The sequence below is a fragment of the Schistocerca serialis genome, chromosome 5, assembly GCF_023864345.2.
Source record: "Schistocerca serialis cubense isolate TAMUIC-IGC-003099 chromosome 5, iqSchSeri2.2, whole genome shotgun sequence".
Taxonomy (NCBI): Eukaryota; Metazoa; Arthropoda; class Insecta; order Orthoptera; family Acrididae; genus Schistocerca; species Schistocerca serialis.
In genome coordinates, this window is record NC_064642.1 from 18,349,445 (window position 1) to 18,376,719 (window position 27,275).

Sequence of the window (27,275 nt, forward strand, 5' to 3'; positions counted from 1 at the left end):
CACGACTGAGGTACATGGATCAAATCGTGAAAGATGTGGGATGTGACACCTATAAAGAAATGAAGAGAAAAGCTGAAAGACGCACAGAATGGAGGCAAGCTGCCATTGTAGCTGTTGCAAACCAATCCTTGGATTGACCACTACAGAAGAAGAAGAAGACCAAAAAAAGTCCATTCGACATATTTCCGGTACCGCATGTCAAAAGGCGGACCTCTACTAGGGGAGGAAGAGGTTGTAGTTCTACTGTGATCACTTACTCTCCCTTCTAAACGCAATTGGTTGAAACTCAGAAAGTTAAAGAAGAATAAGAATATACAAAGCAACAGAGACGTGGTCAAGGACAAAAGCGCAGACGTGGTCGCGGTCACGGTTCCGTATCAGTCAGGTCTTCAGGAAAAGGAAAAGCACCAGTAAAAATAGGACTTCATTTCAAGAAACAAGACGATATATACAGCAATGAAGATCAACATGCCAGCGTCTCTACTGGAACGTCTGAATTAGAAGTCATTCCAGGAGTTACGCCTTCCCAAGACGATGAAGACGCTGGGTGCATCTTCTGTTCCGGGAAGTTTTCAGAGGACACAAAAGGAGAGTTGTGGGTCATGTGCCTGATGTGTAGCTCGTGGGCACATACAGAGAGTGCAGGGGCTGAAAAAGACAATTACATTTGTGACTTCTGCCGCTGAAGGCAATGTACTCATAAATTGTTCGATTTTTGTTTCATTTTGCAATTTTTTCTACTTAAAAATACGCACTTGGTTTCATTAAAGCAATACTTCTAACCTTAATTGTGTTTTATTTCACTGTGACATCTCTGTGATTCATTTACATTGATATTTAAAATATTTTAAAAGGAGGGTCCGAATTAGGCCCCAATTCTCCAAAAAGAGAAAATGTAAGGGTGTTTTTTTATTTTTTTAGAGTAAGAAAATTATTTCAAACTGTTAAAAATGTCACTTAAACAAGCTGACAACTAAATGAAGTATATATGAAATGTTCGTAAAGCGTAAATTTCAGATATTATATATTTAAAAAAATTTAAATAAAATGGGGGTCCACTTTTGGGTACCTTCCTCTACTGTTAAACAAACTACTCTGAAAATAATTGTTTTCTTCTTCGAAAGCTGCCTGTCCTCAACGCGAAGGTTAATTTGAGCACGTTCAGTGCTCAACTGGACCTGGCCTTATTGAAGGTCATAGGCTCTGTACTTGCTCTGAACTCTGAATTGCTTACTCAACATGTTAAGTGGGACAACGTTGACACCTACACTTTAACCGAGCCTGCGGCACACAATGCAGCTTCCGGATATATTTCGCATTAAGAAATCATTGCCAGAGGTGAAAGAAACGATAGGAGACAGAGTAATTGAAGTTTAATCCGTTACGTACACACTCGTTTACCGAGCCACCACTATTAAGGTACGGTCTGGAGAACCAAAGTGGCAGCACCGCAGCTCTACGTGAGACGGAGGCCGACACAAGCGAGTGGCTTACCTGGTTGGCCTGCACCTTCATGGAGACGACGGGGATCTTGCCGAAGAGGCGCAGCTCGTGGCGGACGTTCATGGTGGCGGTGTGGGTGCGGCCGGGCTGCGTGTTGGCTGCCCAGTCGGCGGCCCACACGTGGCGCGCGAACGACAGCCAGAGGCGCTCGTACGTGCGCAGGTCGGAGCCCGCCAGCAGCGACGGGCCGTGGATGGCATTCAGGTGCGCGATGTCGCCGCCGTTCTCCGGGATCTCCTGCAACCCGCACAGCATAGCGCGTTGTGTAAGGCAGCGGCAGAAAGCAAGGGGCGCTCAACTGCGACCTGTACTCTCAAGACGACTACGACCGAATTTTCTAATGTTGAGAAATCTGAATGCTCGATCTACATCTACATCTACATTTATACTCCGCAAGCCACCCAACGGTGTGTGGCGGAGGGCACTTTACGTGCCACTGTCATTACCTCCCTTTCCTGTTCCAGTCGCGTATGGTTCGCGGGAAGAACGACTGTCTGAAAGCCTCCGTGCGCGCTCTAATCTCTCTAATTTTACATTCGTGATCTCCTCGGGAGGTATAAGTAGGGGGAAGCAATATATTCGATAGCTCATCCAGAAACGCACCCTCTCGAAACGTGTTAAACATCTCCGTAAAGCTATCACGGTTACCAAATAACCCTGTGACGAAACGCGCCGCTCTTCTTTGGATCTTCTCTATCTCCTCCGTCAACCCGATCTGGTACGGATCCCACACTGATGAGCAATACTCAAGTATAGGTCGAACGAGTGTTTTGCAAGCCACTTCCTTTGTTGATGGACTACATTTTCTAAGGACTCTCCAAATGAATCTCAACCTGATACCCGCCTTACCAACAATTAATTTTATATGATCATTCCACTTCAAATCGTTCCGCACGCATACTCCCAGATATTTTACAGAAGTAACTGCTACCAGTGTTTGTTCCGCTATCGTATAATCACACAATAAAGGATCCTTCTTTCTATGTATTCGCAATACATTACATTTGTCTATGTTAATGGTCAGTTGCCACTCCCTGCACCAAGTGCCTATCCGCTGCAGATCTTCCTGCATTTCGCTACAATTTTCTAATGCTGCAACTTCTCTGTATACTACAGCATCATCCGCGAAAAGCCGCATGGGACTTCATTTGGTAAAAACTCTCTAAAGCCAAGAGCGCATAAATACTTTTATTTACTCCAGTGATCAGCGGCTTCAGTAACAGTAGAAGATCTAAACTGAGGTGAAAAGCTTAACATCATGGTGTCATTCGTAATACTGTCAACAACAATGTATTCAACTTTGAAATAAAAAAGAAAGTAGTGTCCAAATCCTCATCGATCATGACAGCACCAAAACTGAAGATGATGAAATGGCTGGTATTCCGATTTTTTTTTCTTCAATGAAGATTAACATCTGTCGTCCTGCCATCGACCACTTTACACTCTGAGACCATTAGAACGTTGAATTAACGCCAAAGAAGAGAAAGAATGAGGAAGAGTTGCTCGCTTCTTCGTGCGTTAATTGAGTTTACCGCAATGAGTTACAGAAATACATAACAAACTGGTTTCTAACAGTAACAGAACTGATAGTAAAAGTAGTACTTTGGTGACGAGGTGTGATAAGGAATCTTAACTATATTGTCTCTGCCTTGCGATGTATATTTTTATAGCCAACTCAAAAATTTCTCGAAGTGACTGCAGAATGTTTCTCCAGTGGTGTAGGCCCTGAGAGAGATTTTATCCCATGGAGATTGCATTCCTGGTACTGAATCAGTTGACAGCTATATTGAAAGAGGACTGAAGTTCCTCATAATCAGAAATGAGAAGGAGCGATGTGTATGTACTTAAAAAAAAATTTTATAGCCGAGATCGCGTTGCGAACCATTTCTTATTGACTTCTTTCTACAGGTAAGGATTCAGATCTTTAAAAACTGTTTTGGTTGCACGTCATGTTCCATTATGCATTCATTACTCCTACCATGTTAACATTTTAGTGGGCCGGCCGCGGTGGTCATGCGGTTCTCGGCGCTTCAGTCCGGAGCCACGGGACCGCTACGGTCGCAGGTTCGAATCCTGCCTCGGGCATGGATGTGTGTGATGTCCTTAGGTTAGTTAGGTTTAAGCAGTTCTAAATTCTAGAGGACTGATGACCTAAGATGTTAAGTCCCATAGTGCTCAGAGCCATTTGAACCAACATTTTAGTCGAGGATATATTGCACTTCAGAAACAGGTTTGTTACAAGTAAAAATACTTACAGCTAAAATGCACCTGATGGAAGTTGGCATGTCTATAAATGTTGCATTCCTCTGATACACGACAATTGTTAAAATACACAATTTATAGTAAGCGAGCAGATTCATGCCAGTGTTTACGCTTGTACGACGACGGAAGCACTTCCATGTTTAAATACGCATGTTAGCATCAAACATTCCATCTGAAAGACAATCCGTTTTGAATGTGTTGGGTGCTACAAGAAAGAGGTTGCGTGTAACGGAGAACCTTAGTCACAAAATTCTGAGAACCGTCGTTACAACAGTAATCCATGGAGGTGTTTACTAGAGGGCGACAGACAAGACCGCAAAGGTGAAGGACGGCCACCCTTTAGCAGGCCGGTAAACTGTTGCTCAGCGTAAGCTACGCTCGTATAACGTGAGGCGAGGCTCCGGGGAGAGCATGCGTGCTCTGCGGGTATCGCGCTCGCTAGGCGCAGACACCAACAGGATTTCACATGTACTGTGTTTGTAAGTGCGAGCGTAGAAGTAATGCCTGTTTTTTTATGTGAAACACTTAAAGATTTTTAAATAACACAGACTTTATTAACATTTTACGCCTCCATTCTTCACGTCCAAGTATTTGCAGCCCTCTGCCGCTAGAGGGCTCCAAAGTGCAGAGCGTGTAACATGGCGGTGTGTGGCGGCTCGTATGTCGGAGCGTGAGAAACTGCGCGCTGCAGTCGAGTTTCTGTATCGAAGAGTTCGTCCAGACGTGGACCACCGACTCCTTCAGCGCGACGGTGCCAGACCACACACGAACGCTGTGGCATCTGCAACTATCCGGCACCTCGGGTTCGCAGTCACCGATCATTCTCCGTACAGTCCCGACTTGGCCTCATACGGTTTTCATCTATTTGCAAAAGTCAGAAAACAATTCCGAGGACTTCACTTTGACTCTGAGAAAGCGGTCTAAGTAGACGTGAGCTTCTGGCTGCGTCAACGAAGTCAAATATTCTACAATGACGGTATCAACAAACTGACCTCTCGTTGGGAGAAATGTGTTCGTCGAAAGGGTGAATATGTTGAGAAATATGTAGAGATCAGGTATAAAGATGCAGAAGGTTAATAACGTTTGTTTTCTTTAAATAGCTTTAAGGACTTTCGCATAAAAAATTCGGAGGCATTACCCTTCAGCACGCCCCTGTGAGAATAGGATTTCAGTTTAATTAATCACGTCTGTATTTTATCTACGATCTGCGGTCTGCTGCGCCATTTGCGAAACTCAAGTATGTAAAATCTCTTTGGACCCCATGTTTCTTACGCCAGCAATTCGTTCAGGCCTCTGTGTAAAATGAAAGCTGATCCTTGCATGCAAGTAAATCCAAATATTACTCGAAAGCAATATTTTTTTTTATTTGTCCTGGTCGAAGGAGACTTGTCATTCATGTGTCACACGTTGGAAGTCATCAGTGGTTTACTTGTGGCAACTACAACTCTCTAAGATAAGAAGCTGTAACCCAGTTACTGATAAAGAAACTGGGCGAGAAAATGGAGGAAGGGAACTTTTATACGTAAGGTGAAGGTACCAATCAACTACTGAACGACAACACCAATGAACTGAAGGTAATAATTTGATCATTATTTACTTCTTGCCTATGAACTTACGGTTTCACAACCTGATATAACTTCACTGAAATCTGCTGACTGCAATTTCAAACTTAGAGCTGTCACTATTTTCTAACATTTGTGTGCCTTACAAAATGGTGAAATGGCTCTGAGCACTATGGGACTTAACATCTGAGGTCATCAGTCCCCTAGAACTTAGAACTACTTAAACCTAACTAATCTAAGGACATCACATACATCCATGCCCGAGGCAGGATTCGAACCTGCGACCGTAGTGCGTGACTTCCAGATCGAGGTAAATAGTAAAATTAAAGGTGAGTCAGCAGAATGTGTAGCTGCGTTATAAAGATTCGAAATATTTTACAGTTTAATCTTTTTTATCTATTCGCGGATGCACGAGATTTAGTATAAAAGTGGTTCCGATTATAACACGATATGACCAACAGAGATGTTTCCTTGAAAGATTAGTGAGGATTGATATACGGGCCCGGGGCTAGCGAACTGCACAAAACCGCACCTTTCTTGAAACGCACCCTTCAGAGTTTGGAGATGTGCAACTCGATTCTAGTAACGAAGAAAAACATTCAAATTTTTTAGGATGCTAGCTTACGAGATGTTCATTTATGGTTTGCAACAACACTTCGTCGTTATTACGAGTGCTTAACTTCTTGCAACTTTGTGATCTAACGTCGCCGTATGGAAGCGAACGTAACAGTGATTGTACACGAGAGAGCCGAGGCTACGGTGGCTCAGGGGAGGGGAGGAGGCACTCACCTCGATGTGGGCGTTGATGAGGAACTCTGAGCGGCCGCGGTAGCGCCAGCTGCCGTCCGCCAGCTGCGGCAGCTGCTCGGGCCGCCAGCTCGGCGGCTCGCCCTCCGCGTGGTACCACACGAACACCAGCCCGTTCACCTCGCAGCTCTCCCAGCGGCGCACCTTGGCGATCTCTGGAACTGCACGCGCCCAGGCACTCAGGTACGAGTCAGAGTGGAAGGAAAGAAGGAAGGAAGGAGGCAACAAGGAAACCGAGTCACGAGGCAAAACACTTATCACCGTCTTGAAACATCACTACGATGTAGAACTGGCAGCAGGCTGTTATGTAACATTCCAGCGGTTACATAATTCGCAGCACTGGTCAGATGAGTGTGAGGCGTAGCGCCGTATAACGATCCTGCCTTGGAGGCGGTTGAGATGTGTCTCAGAGCTGGATAGTGACAGATGGTGACGCGAGACTGGATGGGCATGTGGTTTGTGTATCAGCCGATAGAGGACAATACTGGATAGGGCACTGATTTAGTTTTGATTGTGCCCACTAGAGTGCACTAAAGTAGTAGAATGTTTTTCATAAACTGTTCTAGTATTTTAATAAAGTGTTATTATGTTTTTTTTTTTTTGTGTATGTAAAAGTTATAAATGTGTTTTAGCAGTACGAATGATGCGTGAGTGTGGTTTAGGGTTAATATGAAGATAATTGTTTAACGAGTTGTGTAGTAGGATTTAGTGAGGGAACATTTCGAAGAAGTACGGATATGGACAAAGGGGATTGTTGTGGAATAGACTTGTAAAGTAAGTTAATGATAAAGGGAAAGTTAATTCAGGTATAAATAACAATAGTAAATAACTTTATGCAAAAACAAAACTTCAGCATATTAGATAATTACGTCGGTAAAAAGTGCAGTCGTTAGGTTTACTATTTTGCGATTGGTTATTGGTGAAAAGCGCGGATTTACGAGGGAGAATGTTGTTTTGCTATTGGATGTTGAGTAAACTGACCAATGTTAAAGCAATATTCTTCGCGCGCTTTTCTCTGTTGGTAGAGAAGACAGAGTACAAGCCTAGCAATGAAACAGATCGGACGTGTGTAGTAGTAATTCTGATGGAAACGATAAGTTGCCGGATCTAGCAGTGTTTCATACATCAAAAGTGTGGTAAAGTGACGGCATAATCATTCCGATGGGTGCGTAGAAATTTCGGAATTTCTAAGTGAATTTTGTGACGAGAAAAGACAAATTCCGCGTGGCGTATTGACCAGGGCGGTGGCTAAAAACTGTGACTGCATTTAGTACCGATACACTTAATATTTGGCGAGCATTCTCAATCAAAAACAATCAGTATTTTTGTAGCTATTACGTTTTCGGGAAATGCAACATCAAAACTTGCTAACGTGAGTGAAAGGGATTGTGAGTGACTGTGTTAAGACTAGCACGGGCTTGGCAGTGAAACTTGTTCACCTAAGTTTCAGAATATATCAACTGAGGACAAAATTTCCAACCTTTCATTTCGTGTGAAAACTTTCTCCCGAAACGTAGATTAGTGACTTTAATTGCAGCCTCGTTCACGTCGAAGTACAGTAGGTTTCACTCGGCTTCCCTACTGATGATCTGCTGAGGCAATGTTCACAGGTAGGTGCAGGTTTGTCGTAAAAGGGGCGGAAGGAACCGCGCCGCCGCAAGTGTGCGCCAGCTGGCTCCGTGCAGTAAGCGCGGGGCAGGCGCGACGGTGACAGAGAGCGGCCGCCTCGATTGTGCGTAGCCGAGATCACACCGCGAACGACGCTGCCCCACCTGTTGCCCTATCACCGCGAAGTATCCGACTTGTCTCACGAGGAATGGAGTACCACTCGCAGCCACGTAAAAAGTCGTATCAGCAGTGGCCGTAAAAAGGTCCCGGCTGGCAGGGACCAGCTGCCAGTGAATGAGGTTTGCCAGCGGATATCGCTGAGAGAGTTACACTCAGTGTACACCTGGAGTCGCAGCTCACGAAGCCACGCGTCTTCAGTGGGCGACGCGGCACAGGGCAGTGGTCGGGCAGAGACGTAGAGTCGCAATCCTGCCCTTTGTTTCAGGTGATGCGAGGCTTCGACTGCACGCGCGAGGCGTTCAACTCTAAAAAAAAGTGCGCGATGTAAATGAGGTCGGTGATGCTTCTGCGATGTCTTAGGCGTGTTTTTCGTACTAATAATTAGACCCACTCATTCAGGATGTTTACTTCAACATTCTGGGTAAGCAAGTATTGGCCATTTTTTGCGTCTCCATGACGACTACGGTTTGCACACTCCTATCTTCTACGATGCAACAGTCCTATTCGCAGAGCTGCACACGTACGTTCGAGGTTTGACGAACATTTCGGCATCCTGTCGCACGTGGACTGGCGTGCTAAATAAACCGACCTTAACCCAATACAAAGTAGCTCCTCCTGTTTGGAAAAGCGCGTGAAATGTAGCAAACAGCGTATCCGCAGTTTCGTAGCTCTACGTGAGTCAGTCATCAGTGAGGGACTTGAGTCGGAAGTAGCATGCCCAAAGGAAAGTCGTGGACACTGAACCTGGCTGAATCCAGTCCGTTAGCAAGGCGACATGGCTCGCTTTAGCGCGCCATCTCCCGGGGGCAGCTAATCTGTTCTCCAGTCTGCTGGTTAAAGAGCGAACACCAGCCAGCGTAGACAACGAGAGCGCAGAAAACCGGACGCGGATGCAGCCATCCTAATGTACAGCCGGACGCCCGTGCCTCGCTCGTCGCGCTACACGCTCCACGGTTTGCACCGAGCAGACGCCAGTGTCTGCTGGCTGCTGGCTGCAGGTGACGAGTCACGTGCACGGCCATCACTTACGTGGGATTAGCACACTAGGCTGACATCGATCTGCGCCCGTCAGTTAACCTTCACACGCCGCAGAGCAGCGCAAAGCATGGCAGGAATCAGACACCGTTGCACACATCGTGTTACTCTCGTTCCTTCCTACCGCGTAAATTGTTTAGTGAAGTATCTGAGATGGGGTGGGTCTCAAAGCGTCCTTAAAAATGGCATTAATTTATGCACTTTAGATATGGTAGGAAAATGGCGAAGGCGCCAGAAAATTATAAACCTTTCATCATAGTAATCATATTTTACCTGTCTCAAACGTATTACGTAATCTTTACCGAGGTTATACAACTATTCGCTCTTTTAACCTTTCGTTTATCTTACTACATAACTCTTTGTTCCTGTTTGAGGAGACACGCTACAATCTCCGGTTGTCAGTCTGACTGAAAACTATTAGATGCTTTATCGTTTAATACTCTTTGGAAATCAATTTGCAGCCATTTGTTACTGTTGTTGTGGTCTTCAGTCCTGAGACTGGTTTGATGCAGCTCTCCATGCCAATCCATCCTGTGCAAGCTCCTTCATCTCCCAGTGCCTACTGCAACCTACATCCTTCTGAATCTGCTTAGTGTATTCATCTCTTGGTCTCCCTCTACGATTTTTACCCTCCACGCTGCCCTCCAATGCTAAATTTGTGATCCCTTCTTCTAGTCACGTTGTGCCACAAACTTCTCTTCTCCCCAATCCTATTCAATACCTCCTCATTAGTTACGTGATCTACCCACCTAATCTTCAACATTCTTCTGTAGCACCACATTTCGAAAGCTTCTATTCTCTTCTTGTCCAAACTATTTATTGTCCATGTTTCACTTCCATACATGGCTACACTCCATACAAATACTTTTAGAAACGACTTCCTGACGCTTAAATCTATACTCGATGTTAACAAATTTCTCTTCTTCAGAACCGCTTTCCTTGCCATTGCCAGTCTACATTTTATATCCTCTCTACTTCGACCATCATCAGTTATTTTGCTCCCCGAATAGCAAAACTCCTTTACTACTTTAAGTGTCTCATTTCCTAATCTAATTCCCTCAGCATCACCCGATTTAATTTGACTACATTCCATTATCCTCGTTTTTCTTTTGTTGATGTTCATCTTACAGCCTCCCTTCAAGACACCATCCATTCCGTTCAACTGCTCTTCCAACCCCTTTGCTGTCTCTGACAGAATTACAATGTCATCGGCGAACCTCAAAGTTTTTATTTCTTCTCCATGGATTTTAATACCTACTCCGAATTTTTCTTTTGTTTCTGTGGTGTCACCGCCAGACAGCACACTTGCTAGGTGGTAGCCCTCAAATCAGCCGCGGTCCGTTGGTATACGTCGGACCCGCGTGTCGCCACTATCAGTGATTGCAGACCGAGCGCCGCCACACGGCAGGTCTACAGAGACTTCCTAGCACTCGCCCCAGTTGTACAACCGACTTTGCTAGCGATGGTTCACTGACAAAATACGCTCTCATTTGCCGAGACGATAGTTAGCGTAGCCTTCAGCTACGTCATTTGCTACGACCGAGCAAGGCGCCATTACCTGTTACTATTGATACTGAATCATGTGCCGTCAAGAGCGACGTTCACCATTAATGGATTAAAGTTAAGTATTCCACCAGCTACGTCCGTTTTTTCTAAATTCTAATTTCCTTGTCCTGTTCCAGACCTAGCGCCAGCCTGCTTGAGCTAAAACGCGTGCCTTTCGGCTTCCTCTAGTAACACGGTTTTGGCTCTCCTGCCAACCACAACAGTTTCCTTTACTGCTTGTTCAATATACAGATTGAATAACATCGGGGACAGGCTACAACCCTGTCTCACTCCCTTCCCAACCGCTGCTTCCCTTTCATGCCCCTCAACTCTTATAACTGCCATCTGGTTTCTGTACGAATTGTAAATAGCCTTTCGCTCTCTGTGTGTTACCCCTGCCACCTTCAGAATTTGAAAGAGAGTATTCCAGTCAACATTGTCAAAAGCTTTCTCTAAGTCTACAAAAGCTAGAAACGTAGGTTTGCCTTTCCTTAATCTAGCTTCTAAGATAAATCGTAGGGTCAGTATTGCCTCACGTGTTCCAACCTTTCTACGGAATCCAAAATGATCTTCCCGAGGTCGGCTTCTACCAGTTTTTCCATTCGTCTGTAAAGAATTCGCGTAAGTATTTTGCAGCTGTGCCTTATTAAACTTATAGTTCGGTAATTTTTACATCTGTCAACACCCGCTTTCTTTGGGATTGGAATTATTACATTCTTCTTGAAGTCTGAGGGTATTTCGCCTGTCTCGTACATCTTGCTCACCAGATGATAGAGATCTGTCAGGACTGGCTCTCCCAAGGCCGTCAGTAGTTCCAATGGAATGGTGTGTACTCCCGGGGCCTTGTTTCGACTTAGGTCTTTCACTGCTCTGTCAAACTCTGCACGCAGTATCGTATCTCCCATTTCATCTTTATCTACATCCTCTTCCATTTCCATAATATTGTCCTCAAGTACATCGCCCTTGTGTAGATCCTCTATATACTCCTTCCACCTTTCTGCTTTCCCTTCTTTGCTTAGAACTGGGTTTCCATCTGAGCTCTTGATATTCATACAAGTGGCTCTCTTTTCTCCAAAGGTCTCTTTAATTTTCCTGTAGGCAGTATCTACCTTACCCCTAGCGAGATAAGCCTCTACATCCTTACATTTGTCCTCTAGCCAGCCCTGCTTAGCCATTTTGCACTTCCTGTCGATCTCATTTTTGAGACGTTTGTATTCCTTTTTGCCTGCTTCATTTACTGCGTTTTTATATTTTCACCTTTCATCAATTAAATTCAATATTTCTTCTGTTACCCAAGGATTTCTACTAGCTCTCGTCTTTTTACCTACTTGATCCTCGGCTGCCTTCACTACTTCACCCCTCAGAGCTACCCATTCTTCTTCTACTGTATTTCTTTCTCCCATTCCTGTCAATTGTTCCCTTATGCTCTCCCTGTAACTGTGTACAACCTCTGGTTTAGTCAGTTTATCTAGGTCCCATCTCCTTAAATTCCCACCTTTTTGCAGTTTCTTCAGTTTTAATCTACAGTTCATAACCAATAGATTGTGGTCAGAATCCACATCTGCCCCCGGAAATGTGTTACAATTTAAAATCTGGTTCCCAAATCTCTGTCTTACCATTATATAATCTATCTGATACCTTCTAGTATCTCCAGGATTCTTCCATGTATACAACCTTCTTTTATGAATCTTGAACCAAGTGTTAGTTATGATTAAGTTACGCTCTGTGCAAAATTCTACCAGCTGGCTTCCTCTTTCATTTCTCTCCCCCAATCCATATTCACCCACTATGTTTCCCTCTCTCCCTTTTCCTACTCTCGAGTTCCAGTCGCCCATGACTACTAAATTTTCGTCTCCCTTCACTACCTGGATAATTTTTTTTATCTCATCATACATTTCTTCAATTTCTTCATCATCTGCAGAGTCAGTTGGCATATAAACTTGTACTGCTGTGGTAGGCATGGGCTTCGTATCTATCTTGGCCACAATAATGCGTTCACTATGCTGTTTGTAGTAGCTTACCCGCACTCCTATTTTTTATTCATTATTAAACCTACTCCTGTATTACCCCTATTTGATTTTGTACTTATAACCCTGTATTCACCTGACCAAAAGGCTTGTTCCTCCTGCCACCGAACTTCACTAATTCCCACTATATGTAACTGTAACCTGTCCATTTCCCTTTTTAAATTTTCTAACCTACCTGCCCGATTAAGGTATCTGACATTCCAAGGTCCGATCCGTAGAACGCCAGTTTTCTTTCTCCTGATAACGACGTCATCTTGAGTAGTCCCCGCCCGGAGATCCGAATGGGGGACTATTTTACCTCCAGAATATTTTACCCAAGAGGACGCCATCATCATTTAACCATACAGTAAAGCTGCATGCCCTCGGGAAAAATTACGGCTGTAGTTTCCCCTTGCTTTTAGCAGTACCACAACAACAAGGCCGTTTTGGTTAATGTTACAGGGCCAGATCAGTCAATCATCCAGACTGTTGCCCCTGCAACTACTGAAAAGGCTGATGCCCCTCTTCAGGAACCACACGTTTGTCTGGCCTCTCAACAGATACCCCTCCGTTGTGGTTGCACCTACGGTACGGCCATTGTGTCGCTGAGGCACGCAAGCCTCCCCACCAACGGCAAGGTCCATGGTTCATGGGGGGTGGGGGGGTGGGGGGGGGGAGCCATTTAGTTTATAAAATTTTGTAAACGATTTCACATGGATTCACATCTAAACTTGTGTAAATGACTTATCACTTCCTTTTTCGAAGAAGTTATTTTCCCCACAAAGGAAAAAGCTGAAATTACTTTCTAGAAAGTGATCTTAAATAAGAATATTCTTGAAACAAAACAGTTCGTTATTACATTCCCACAGTCTAAGATATTTCTTAATACCGGTTTGTGACAGTTAAGTAAAGAAAGGTACATGGACCTCATGTAGCGTTGATTTTGGCGACGATCCTGTTCGTTCACTGTGCATATTACATAATAATATGTATTTAATCAGGTGTAACGCTAATATCGGAACTGCAGTGATTATGGGGAAACAGCTGTTTCAGATTTTTGTACTGTACTTGCTTTTTTTTAATCAACCTAGTGTACGACTTGCAACATCGATTTGCATAACAAAGCAAAGCCGGCAATAAATCAGTGCATATTATTTCTGTACATTAACTAAGAAGAATTATAATAATCACGTGTGTGTTTGTTAATGATAAAACTTGGTTCATTTGATGGCATTAGATACAATGTGAAGAAATCAACTGAGTGTTGTGGATAACGTGTAACTGAGCAGTTTTGTACGATGTAGTTTTTGTATAGTTGACAAAAATCGTAACTACATTTCGATGAAGGCCATTTGCCCGACTAGTGTGGCATATTCGCAGATTTCCCACGTTTATTACGCATCGTGTTGGCTACCATTGACATTTTTCGAAGAAAAATGAATTATCAAGTGTAGGCTTCATTTTTATTTTCGAAGAGATGCTCGGCGGGAGAGTATTCTTCGGTAATTCTTCCAATTTTTGTCGTATTCTCAGACCACACACACGAAGATCCTCTGCAGTCCTGGTTGGCGCTCTTCGGCACTGAAGTCTCTGAACAGTCACTGTACCTGTATCCCCATGTATTAGATGTCTATAAATTGCTGTTATTTTCTGGAATTTATCTACGGAAGGTTCTTGCCTTCTAAGTTAAGGCGGAGCGGTTCAGTTGGGACCTGGCAGCCAAAACAAATGCTGCTGCTGCTGCTGCCTCTGAAGATCTGCACTGTACAGATCGACTGGGTCTTCACTCTTCGTGTATGTCTGCTTTACAGTTGGTACAGGCGCTGCGTATTTCGATGCTCTTTAGGCAAGAGCCCCCCCCCCCCATTCTTAAAATAAAAACATTCGCGAACTCATTGTCTGTCTGCTGCTGTCAGCCTCTCCACTCTGCGCATAATTCAAAGCGCCAGTGCATTAAAGAAGCAGCTGACCCACTTGCTTTCGTCATCCTCGTAACTTTCCCCTAAAAAATTTAGGTGTAAGACCAGTCGGTCTCTGCCTAACAGCAAAGCAAATGTCCCCCCATTCTGGCAGTTGTACTTCTTTTCCTTTTAGTTCCCGAGTCACTTCCCTATCTGCTGTTCATTACTAGTGTTTCTGCCAACTTCCCCGTCCCAGCCTTCTGCATCTCCTGCTGCCAGTATCCTCAGTTTAAATCTATCCGAATGTTCTTTTCGTGAACGAATATAAAAATCGTTTCTTTTTCTTCTAAAGCTCCCGTAATTTTCTGCTATTTACGTGATACTTATCTTGAATTGTTACATCCCACGTTAAATATAAGAGTTCTAATAACACGTGTGTTAATGGACACAATGTTAAATATTTAGAATGGGGGTTAGGTGTAAGAGAAGGCCTAGTAACCCTATCTTGATGCATAAACAAATAAAAGGAAATGAAGCTATTACAGAGTATTTGTTGTGTCTCTTCAAGTGGTAGGACGGAGTTAGTGTAAGGTAGTTGGCTCTGAGCCTGCATTAACCGAAGTCGTGACAAGATGTTCCTCGAAGGTGAAACTGCTAAGCAGGGTAACGAGACGGTTTTTTTAGGGTGCAGTTGTATCGAAGCAAGGTATCAGCTACAAGGTGACAGTTATTGAACTATACGAAAAAAGACGTGAATCTGATACAAACTATGGCGTGCACACCCTTTATTCAACGTCACTACAGATAATGGATTTAGGTTACGGCATGTTCGATATGTGTGCATCATTGGCAATGATGTGGCACAGACGAATAGGGAAATTCTGCATGACCCGGTGAAGTGTCCGAACATCGATGCTGTCGATGACCTCCTGAGTGGCTGCTTTCAGCTAAGTAATGGCTTTGGGGTTATTGCTGAACATCTTGTCTTTAATATAGCCCCACAAAAAGGAGTCGCACGTGTTCAGATCCGGAGAATATGGCGGTCAATGTAAGTCCTTCCCAGTGGCCTCCGGGTACCCCAGAGCCAGAACGCGGACCTCAAAGTGCTCCTGCAGGACACCACTCTCCTGCTTTGATGGGGTCGAGCTCCGTCTTGCACGAACCACATCTTGTCGCAATCAGGGTCACTTTGGATATTGAGGACGAAATCATCTTCCAGAACCTACACGTATCATTCGGTAGGAATATCCCACCCATTATTCTTTGACTGGACATTGCACACCACACATCACCCGTTGACTGAGAGACTTCTCGAATCGCAAAGAGTCTTCTCAATTGCGAAATGCGGATTCTCAGTCCCTAAAAAGCGCCAATTTTGCTTACTGACGAACTCATCCTAATGAAAGTGGGGTAAACCAAAGCACGCGCACGCGCACCCTAATCCCCATTATCCCCCGCGGCCAACTGTGCAGTTTGAATGCCCTAACGCAAAGCATTCAGAAGTTATGACGATTTTATTTCATATAGTTCAGTAATTGTCACCCTGTAAGTTTTTCTTCAATTCTTAGTAGGCTGCTTGTTATTAATAGGAAGTCAGGTATACTACGTCTTCCTTAGGTTAAATGCTAGTCATCACTTAATGTGTGTGTGTGTGTGTGTGTGTGTGTGTGTGTGTGTGTGTGTGTGTGTGTGTGTGTGTGTGTTTTCATGGATACTATAGGAGTTGCTATCATTGCTGGGACCAAGAAGTGAACTTTGTTCGTCTCCTCAGCGCTGCAGCCCGTGAAAGCGCGTGGCACTGCCCACTGCCTCTGCCGGCTTACCCTTGTCGGTGTAGGGGATGGAGGCGCAGCGGCCGTCGTCGCCGCGGAAGCGCCAGCCGTGGAAGGGGCACTCGAGGCAGGAGCCGCGCACCGCGCCGCCCACGGCCATGTTGGCGCCCAGATGCGGACAGTAGGCGTCCAGCACGTGCACGCGGCCGCCGCCGTCCGCCGCGCGGAACACCGCCAGGTTCTCCCCTGCGACACCAGAGAGCGACGCCTCCGCTCAGCAGCCTGCCGCGGCCCACGCTGCACAGCTCAGAAGACTACCAGCTACTGCAGCCGGGGTTCGCAAAGTGGAAACTGACGAAATGGATTGTGTCGGAAAAGATTATTCGATAATCCTCCCGTATCCCGCGTATGAGATGCTCTATCGAAAGTATAAAGAGTGAAGAGTACTGGTGCGCCAAGTTACGGCCGTGTGTCATAAACAACGTGTCAAAGCGATGAGGCCAAATGAGTTCGCATGCAGAATTCAGTTATGTCAAACTGCCGTTGCCGGCGCACGACTGGACGTGTATAGCTTACAAGAACAAGACAACGAGCGAATGCCAGGATCTCTGAAGCAGTGTTGTCAGTACAAATAAAACTGAGCATATCTATTGGCAAATATGGTTAAGTAGGACGCTTACTTTACACGCCGTATCAGAAAAACACGGATCGCCTTTTGTACGTTATGTGACACAGTTGCTGTCAGAAAATGTGATATCCGAGTGACCTAACTGGAAGCGGATGGGAATGCCGGGTTGCAACACAGCTAATATATGTAACAAACAAACAAATCAGATCCGTGTAACTTCTATTATGTGCAAGGTTTCAATAGCGTTTCTAGGACTATCGTTTATATTCCACAATAGTCTAAAAAACAAATCCGTAAATTACTGCAATTCGTACCATAATATGCAAGGGAGACATTTTTCAAAAAAATACTACAGCACTGACCCTGCGGTGCGTGGGATTGTATATCTACTCTGCTTTCGTTCTCTTTCGTCTTGCAAAAAAAAAAAAAAAGTTCTCAGCGTATGGGACTTAACTTCTGAGGTCATTAGTCCCCAAGAACTTAGAACTACTTAAACCTAACTGACCTAAGGACATCACACACATCCATGCCCGAGGCAGGATTCGAACCTGCGACCGTAGCGGTCGCGCGGTTCCAGACTGTAGCGGCTAGAACCGCTCGGCCACCTCGGCCGGCTTCCGTCTTGCAGTACTGCTGTACTGTTACTACTCAACTTAATTTTTTCTTTCAGCTGGGACAGCGGCATAGATTACGTCATAATATGACACTCTGTACTGAATAATTCCAAGTAATCTGCAGACGGTTTAATCAGTAATCCTCCTCCTCCGCTACAAGCTTGTCTCGGCTCTACAGCCATTCTCAAGAAAACCTGTAGAATTTACGCTCGGTGAGTTTACTTCCGTTTATAAGAGTTATACAGAAAATTCAGTTTGCATACATACTTACATCTAGTTGGAATAGATACCCATATCGCATCAGTCAGTTGACTGTCGAGTGTCTAATTGTTGCTACATCGCTATAATCGTATAACTTTTTTATGGAACGTTTCCGTGAAATACTTTTGACAGTTGCAGTGACAGTTTATTCTCGTCGATACCTTACTTTTACAGTGCAGACTTTGCTGGTCAGTAATGTTAGTTACATTTCATTGCTATTACAATTTTACTATCGCTTACACCTACAACCGTCTTTGGTTTTCTGTTTACTGTGATTTTTATTCGTTCCCTTTTCCAACTGTCAAAAGTACTTCGCGAAAATATTCCATACAATCAAACTTACTCGAATATAGCAATCTAGCAGAAAATAGACAGTCGACAGTTTACTCACTGATACAATATGGACATCTATTCGAACTAGATGCAAATATGTATACAATACACGTACAACTTTTATAAACTTAAGTATACTCACCAAATGTAAAATCTACAGGTTTACTTGAGAATGGCACTATAGCCGAAACAACCTTGAAGTAAAGGAGGAGAAGGACTAATTAAACCATTTGCAGCTTACCTCGAATTATTAACTACAAAACTATTAACTACAAAACTATTAACTACAAAACTATTAACTACAAAACTATTAACTACAAAACTATTAACTACAAAACTATTAACTACAAAACTATTAACTACAAAACTATTAACTACAAAACTATTAACTACAAAACTATTAACTACAAAACTATTAACTACAAAACTATTAACTACAAAACTATTAACTACAAAACTATTAACTACAAAACTATTAACTACAAAACTATTAACTACAAAACTATTAACTACAAAACTATTAACTACAAAACTATTAACTACAAAACTATTAACTACAAAACTATTAACTACAAAACTATTAACTACAAAACTATTAACTACAAAACTATTAACTACAAAACTATTAACTACAAAACTATTAACTACAAAACTATTAACTACAAAACTATTAACTACAAAACTATTAACTACAAAACTATTAACTACAAAACTATTAACTACAAAACTATTAACTACAAAACTATTAACTACAAAACTATTAACTACAAAACTATTAACTACAAAACTATTAACTACAAAACTATTAACTACAAAACTATTAACTACAAAACTATTAACTACAAAACTATTAACTACAAAACTATTAACTACAAAACTATTAACTACAAAACTATTAACTACAAAACTATTAACTACAAAACTATTAACTACAAAACTATTAACTACAAAACTATTAACTACAAAACTATTAACTACAAAACTATTAACTACAAAACTATTAACTACAAAACTATTAACTACAAAACTATTAACTACAAAACTATTAACTACAAAACTATTAACTACAAAACTATTAACTACAAAACTATTAACTACAAAACTATTAACTACAAAATTATTAACTACAAAATTATTAACTACAAAATGAGTTTATATTATTTCAGTAGCAGTCTGGATTTGATATACCAGTTCTGTAACACAGGTTGTACATAAAGTCCGGGAACACTTTCAATTATTTATTGCACAAGAACCAAACACTGTACAGATATAATACATATATCATTTTGAAGGGAAACCGTGAAAGTTTTTTTTCATGTATACCGCCACAGGGTAGTTTGGTAATTTGCTGATAGCGCTAGTCACAAACATGGCGATGGATCGGCCGCGCTACAGAAGAGGATAGTTGTTCCATGAAATGGCCTCCCCGATCACCAGATCTCACTCTGCGTGAGTCTTTTCTATTGGGACACATTAAAGACCTGGTGTACGAACCGCCTCTACCACGTGATGTAGCATTGCTCCGGGAGAGAATAGGGGAAGCGACTGCCACAGTCGACGATACCATGCTGGGACGGGTATGACAAGAATTCGATTATCGTACTGACGTCTGCCGGGTCACTCATGCTTCGCATATCGAGTTTTTGTAAAAAAAACTTCCAGTTTCTCTTCAAAATGCAATATGTATGACTTCTGTACAATGTTTAGTTCTTGTGCAATAAATAATTGAAAGTTTTCCCGTACTTTATATACACCATGTAATTAAGAGTGAAACCTGGCTCGGGTGGAAGCATACGATCATAGAAGCAAAAACATAACAGTAAACATGGGCCCACAGGCGAGACGTTTCCGAGGTAATTCCCAGCCTGTGGTGACCACTCGGCACGAATTTGACAGTGAAATATTACGTTGGTTACTAGAGATGTCCTTGGCATTTGACCTGTTCCATTACGTCCCCATGAAATTGGGGTCTGTAGGAGCAATAATTTGCGCGCAGCGAGCGAGAAAATGTGTAAATCTTGTGTGGGGGATCTGAAGGCAATGCAGGTTGCATAAAACTCCTAGATAGGGGCCACTGCATCACCCCGCGTAAGAGTGGTCTGTCCTTGGCGTTCCGAAGAATTTTTCTCAGCGTCAGAGTCATTTGTCTCTTGCCTCCTGTGGCTAGCAACAATGGTGTTAAATTACCATGAAGAAGATTTATTAAATTAGCAGTCGTAATTCATCAGTTTGATATTTTAAGCATTTTGTGGCTGTGAGCTCAGCAACCGTAATGCAATTATATAAAATGTAATAGTCAGGCAATCGGTTCCACACAACTTTTTTAAAAAAACACGGTAACCAGGTTTCGAAAGTTCTAAGAGTATTCTTGATTAGTGGCCATTGTATCCGTAGTTGCTTTTCAATTCTTGAGGGTATTTTTGTTCTGTCATTGCAACTACAAATATGCGTGATTTTTTCCCCAGACGCGTTTCGCTTTATCGAGGTAAAGCATAATCAATGGTCTGTAATTAAATTATTTACATTTTGATTTGCTTTTCAGCAGAAAAAACAGTTCGTTAAGAATATGTCGATTTGTACTTAACGGTGATTTTCGCTTGATTTCTGGCTTACATCGGGAAACGCCGTCTGCTAGCACATCGTTGCATTTCTGCTTTAGACACTGATAATTTTGAAGAATGGAACAGAAACATGTCATTTGACGAGAGCACTGTTGCTGAAATTTTAGAGTTGTTATGTGATTTCATGTAACTGTTACCATTCTGATGAAGATAGTCTTAGAACTATCGAAACCTGGTTAATGTGTTTTTCAAAAAAATTGTGTGCGACAATTTGACTGAATATTACATTTTATATAATTTATCAGTTTGTTTTCGTGAAAGTCGTACAGATGGCGTACATAAGCAACGTGCGATATCTTTTTTTTTTTTTTTGCAAAACGTGCTTCTTGTAACTTGTCTGGCAGTTATTTAGGGTGACAGAGGGAGGAGGTGTCTGTGTGGGGGCGGGAGGGAGGGAGAGGTGGGTGGGGAGGAGGAGGGGGAGGGAGGGAGGGAGGGAGGGAGAGAGAGAGAGAGAGAGAGAGAGAGAGAGAGAGAGAGAGAGAGTGATAGCGAGGAGGTGACAAATGCACGATGGTTACGGTAATTCTTACTGCAGCATCACTGCTGAAATGTGTGGTGTGTTTAGTTATAAGCATGGTAACTAATATGTTGGCCTTAGCATGTCACGAATTTGCCGTGTGTGTGCTCATAACTCAGCCAGTCATAAAAATATTGCCAGACGGACAACAGCTCCAGTTCCAAAGCCTTCGTGAGTCACGTTATTTATTTGTGGACAAACACCGACGTGTTGCTAGACAGTGGTAACGGCATGTTGGAGGCTGTATGCGTGGTGACAATCAGTAATCAAAGTAAACAGCAACAAATGAAATGTCCAAGAAAAAGTTTATGGACGACGGCCGCATTTACTGACACGTGTGGGCTTACGTTAGATTCAAGTTGAGCAGTGAATGAAAGAATAAGCCTTATGAAAGTAAAGGAAGATACCTTTACTGTGATATACAAAAGTAATAAGCAACATAAAGACATTTTGTTGGAGATTACACGGGTTTACACAGGTGTAAAATCAAAGTCTTAGTGCTAGGTGACGCCCTGTACCGTGTAGCTGCAGCCTGGGCAAGTAAACTGCCTGAATTCTGCTCGGTGTTTGTTGACAAAGTGGCCGAGGTTCTGCTGTTGCTGTTCGAGGCTGTGCGGCGTGGGAGGGAGGGAGGGCTCTGCGAGTACCGACTGGTCGCAAACCAGGAGATGGCGAGCCGGCGGCAGCCGACCACTGAGACTCGTCCGGTTGGTGCCAACTTGGAGGAGGACGACGGGACGGCGCTGTCTGCTTCGCTCTGCAGAGATGGACCCACAGCCGAAAGGCTGGCTGTGAGACTGGATTAAAGATGGGAGCGGCCTGTTCCGACGTCGCACAAAATACGATCGGTAGCGACGAAAGGTGTACGGAGACCGTGTCTGTTGCGAGTACAAAAACACCTCTTGTGAACGCGAGAGACGCGCTGCGCTCACCGACCGCCGACACATTCTTTAACGACCATCACCGTCCGTCAGGCAAACCTCGTATTCCCCAAGTACCGAACGCCATAGACCGAAGCTCCGTTATACGCCCAGGTAATTTTGTGTGCCACAACCTTGCGAGTTTTTACTGGGCAGCTAGGTACCAAAGTTACACATTTGAGGGCGATTCTATACGGTCTGAGTCGAGGTGGCCGTCCCGCTTGCCTCCAAAAAGTAGAACAGAGTTGTGGGACATTGTCCGAGCCGTAATTTGCAGGTAGCTGTAGTCAGCAGGTGGTGTTGAGCTCGGGAAACCGCTAGTAGTCAGATTTTCAGTGGTTTGTGCCTCTCGATAGACTTTGAATGTTTGAATGGTAGCGCTCTGGTGTACGCCAGTTCGGCGTGTGACGTCCCCCGGTGACCAGCTTCCTCGCCTCAATGCATCAACGTACGCGCCGTCCAAGACTCTCGGCTGGCTGTCACATTGGTCGGCGGTGTGCCTAAGCAGCATTGTCGCGGTCACGGCTGCAAAGAGAGCCCGCTGCACCCATTTGCACTGAGACTGCAACACTAGTTTTACTTGGATGATAGGTGGCTATACGTAGCGATCGGCCGTAGCTAATACGGTACCGAGAGTAAGGCTTCCGATAAAGAAGAAAGCACGCAAGTGCCGTGTTAATAAATACAGTACCGAGCAATGAATTAAAATTTGTATCAACGCCGAGATTCGAACCCAGGTCATCTGCTCTTGGCCTTGTTAGAAATTTTAATTCATTGCTTCGTCCTGTATTGATTATAGTAGGTAATTTGGGACTTAATGTGTGTATGGGACATGCAATGTCATGTAATTAACAAGTATTGTGAGTTTTGAAATTTTTTTAGAGCTGCTTTGTTTGTTGCAGGCAGTATGCTGGAGAACGTGGCCCAGTGCTCGGTCTCGTGTACTCACCCAGCGCGGAGACGTGCTGCACCTGGCCGGGGCGCAGGCGGTCGCCCTCGAGGACGGCGAACCAGCCGTTGGGGTAGACGGGCGGCAGGCGGCCCAGCTTGCGCTGCCTCCGCACGTCCCGCACGGCGTCGCGCCGCCCCCGCCGCCGCCCCCGCGCGCCCTCGCACGCGTACTGGTAGCCCACGTCGCACAGGTCCTGCGGCGCACACACCTCTGCTAAAGCTGCGCTACTCTGTCAAGTATGGTACAGTGTATCGGGGCGTCTGACTACTCCCTGCGGGGACTTGCAGCTGCTCCTTCTGACTTGTGCGCTTGCACCTGTGCACCTCAAGGGGGGTAGGGCGCCAAACGGGCCGGCCTCGAGCAGGAGAGCCATCTCAGGACATTTTAATTTCCACTGTCTATACTTTTACAAATAAATTCGTAAAACTTTGTCAGCATCACCAGGAAGGATTCAGGATTCACACTCATTGCAGTCCAAGTTCGAAAACATAACAAAATAAATTTTTTTACGTGCGAAATTTCATCATTTTTTCGCTTACTAATGACTGCATTTGTTGCTATAGGTACACTTTTCTTCATAAGTTAGAGAGATTCTTCGATGAATTTTTCACAGCATACATACCATACTCACAAGTCTATGAAACTAATTTATTTAATTTATCAAAAAACGAATGAACTGTTATATTTTAAACTTCATGTTTAGAAAAAAACACAAATTTTATAGTTAATTAGCTCCATTTTTACCACAGTTTTTAATAGATTTGGAAAATTCTAGAGTTTCATACACCTTTAAGTATGGTTTGTATGCTGTGCAAAATTCATCGGAGAATCTCTCTTACCTATGAAGAAATGTGTACCTATAGCAACAAATGCTGCCATTAGTAAGTGAAAAAAATGATGAATATTCACACGTAAAAAAAATTACTTCATTATGTTTTAGTCCACTGCTATGAGTGTAAATTCTGAATCTTTCCTGGTCATGCTGACAAAGTTTTATTTATTTATTTATTTATTTGTAAAAGTATAGACAGTGCAAATTGAAATGTCCTGTGGTGCCTCTCCTGCTCCAAGTCGGCCCGTCTGACGTCCTACCCCCCCCCCCCCCCCCTTGCGACTGCGACACCTGCGTCCACAGTGGGTGCCTCCAGTTCCGTGTGGGGCAGGTTGCAGCCGCAAGACGCACAGCTGCAGACGCACCTCTACTGCGCCATGCCGGGACAGCTGGCGTCTGTATCTTGGAGCGTTAACCAGTTCAGCACCTAGCACCTTACGACCTCCGCTTCTTCGTAGACGATGACTATCTCCTTTTACTCGTACTGGGTACGGATCACGGGCTTTAGGACCATTTTAGATGACGCCACTCGAGTGCTTTGTAACCAATCTCTTTTCTACAGTGACTGCATCTTTCCAGTACTCTGCCAATGGCCGGGATCTCCCACCAGATTTACCTACGAATGAGGCTATGTGATCACATTCCACTTCATATCCGTACAAACCGTTACTTACAAGTATTTGTCCAAATACAGCTGTAATACTAATGGAACGGTGTGATCTGCAGGCTAGGTGTGTGTGTGTGTGTGTGTGTGTGTGTGTGTGTGTGTGTGTGTGTGTGTGTGTGTGTGTGTGTGTAAAACTAAGAAAATAAGTTGGTAAATTACACGGCTTGCTCAACAAGTGCAATGCAGTAAACTGCAAAGTGATTACAGCATGCTCTGTGAGCAGAAACCAATACATACAAAAAGACACAACTCTACTTTACTTGAGGCAAAGAAAGATGAGTGTTTCTTGTAATGCCGAATTCTCCTAGTTCGTTGCATTGCAAATGGTAAAAGAACAACTGGCGAGTACTGCACGTCAGTTTCACATCAACCTTATGGGGACGGGATGGGGGAAAAAGAAATAACACGCCAATGTCCACATATGGGACTTCTACCTATTCTAAAGAAATTCATCACGCCAAAACATTACGGGTGAAACGAAGAGATATTTCGTTTTCAGACTTTCCTGATCGTACTGGGGATTTGGTATGCATTCAGTAGAATAATGTTGAACAAATTACATTATACTAAAAGGGTAATGCGCTGAGAATAAGTATTTTTGACCGACTGGTCAGTTGGGATTTTAAGTCCTCGTTCCTACGCATCTCCCACTTTTTTATGTTTACACAAACTTGACTGGTGAACTGTCGAGGTGTCAGCTAGGCGGCAGGGGCTACGTCCCGCTACAACGTCCCGACACCCTTCACTTATCGTCCCATGCCACAAAGTGACCGGGAATCTTATCTAAAGTTTTCATTAGGCCGCAGCAGTTCTTCAGTTTCTTCCGCATTTTACATCGATTTCACTTCCATTGTTCGTTTCTACAACGAGGCTGAAATAATTTTAGTGCATCTGGGCACGACTACTATCTGTTTGAGTTTACTCGCTTGACATGCTTGCAATGAAACAACGTTTAAAAGTGTGACCGTGTTAAGAACACTTGTCTCTCACTACGTCAGATTGATGCCAAGGCGAATTGTATACGCGTGCACGTGTCTCCTGTTTACTTGCAATGCACACGGGATGCTCAGCAGCATTCTGAAAAGCTCGTAAGGGCGTTGCAGGGTAGCGTGTGCTGCGAAAGAATTGTTAAGGAAAACACTTAGGTACGTTGCGCCGTTTCCGAGATAATTACCATTGAAGTTAGGAACACACTACGTCCTGATTGCCTGACTTCAACGCTAATTATCACGGAGACGACGCAACGTACTTAATATTTTTTTCTTAACAATTATTTATCAGCACAACTTACACTGTAATACCCTTACAGGCTTTCCAAGCTGTTTCTGACCACCTTGTATATATTCTGATCTAGGTCGTAACTGTCAGCCGCGTGTCCAAGACAATCAATCAGTATGAAACTATAAAATAATTTCCAAATCCCAAGATTTTTTCTGCGCTAATTGCTGAACTAGAGCGCTGATTTAGACGTCCAAAAACACGAAGCCGAGTAGATGCAGGACAAATAGGACGAGTCACGCTACGCCTACAGAAGCAGCTCGCTCGCCCACCTACCTTGGTCCAGTCGATGTTGAGGACGAGGTAGCGCACGAAGAACCACAGGCCGACCAGGGCGCACAGCGGCTTCACGCAGGCCATCACCAGCGGCGCCGCCTCTGCGCACGCGCACGCCACCAGCCGAACGGCCTCCACGGCCGAAGACACTCCCAGGTCCACGCGCATCTTCCCTGCAAACATACACAATACCGCTCCGTTGCAAACTGCGTCAAGGCGCGCGCTTTTAAATACTAAGCATTCCGTTTGCGAATTTGTTAGATGGTGACCGTGACACCTGCATCTACATGTGTATTCCGCCGCCCCCCGGCTTGCGCTGTGTGACGGATGGAACCGTGTGTACCACTGCCAGTCAGTCCCCCCCCCCCCCCAGCCCCACCCCTCACCGTCCAGTCGCGAACGTTGCGCGACAAGAACGACTCTCGGCAGAACCGGTGCGAGCTCCAGTGTTTCAGACTCTCCACCTCCAATGTAGCAGGCAGCGGGAGGACACTGCTTGAACCCAGCAGGAAGACACGCTCTCAGAATTTTCAGAACAGCTCAAACCGCGATGCACAGCACCTCTCTTTAAAGCCTCCAACTGAAATCTGACGATCTTCACTTCAGCGTCCTGTGGCGAAACGTGCAGTCTTCTCAGTCTTACCTGGTACAGGTCCCAGACTGACGAGCAGTATTCATTAGTAGGTCGAACGAGGGTCTTTTTTAAGCTGCTTGCTTTGTAATAGGACTACACCCCCTGAGGATTCTTTCAATGAGTATCAGTCCGCCATACGGCTTATCCGCAGCTACTTTTATGTGGTCGTCCTACTTTAAATCGCTCACGTCCTGAATGTGACTTCTCCGAGTGATTGTTCATTTAGACTCAGTCCCCATGTTTCTTGTAACGTAATCCGTTATGAAGTTTGATAAGATTTTCGTGCTCGTGCTCCGAGTTTCTATCCGGAGCGACGCTGTCAGATAGATTATCCTAGTAAGGAATGTGGTATCTGACGATTATGAGTCAAGTTAAGAGGCTATGAAAAGTTTTCGCTAGGACATTTGTTATCCCTCTGCGGCATTTCTTTGTAACAGACGGCAAACTGAGAACAAAAGCAATGTATTAAATTGCTAGTTGATAGCGAGGTGTTCAGAATAAAATCGCTTGCTCAGTCAACTTAGGAATGGTTCGCCTGGACGAGTAGAAAGTCGCTCT

At 44.1% G+C, this 27,275-nt stretch overlaps 1 protein-coding gene across 1 annotated transcript in view; it reads right to left on the minus strand.

Moving 5' to 3' along the window:
* Positions 1-27,275, minus strand: part of LOC126481233 (cholesterol 7-desaturase nvd) — a 114,685-nt gene that overhangs the window by 13,713 nt on the left and 73,697 nt on the right. Inside the window, exons 2-6 of the mRNA XM_050104846.1 lie at positions 26,084-26,256; positions 23,028-23,223; positions 16,233-16,427; positions 6,117-6,295; positions 1,495-1,740 (exon numbers count right to left, since the gene is read on the minus strand). Coding sequence (XP_049960803.1) covers positions 1,495-1,740; positions 6,117-6,295; positions 16,233-16,427; positions 23,028-23,223; positions 26,084-26,251 — 984 coding nt within the window. The 5' untranslated portion in view covers positions 26,252-26,256. The remainder of the gene's footprint in view (positions 1-1,494; positions 1,741-6,116; positions 6,296-16,232; positions 16,428-23,027; positions 23,224-26,083; positions 26,257-27,275) is intronic.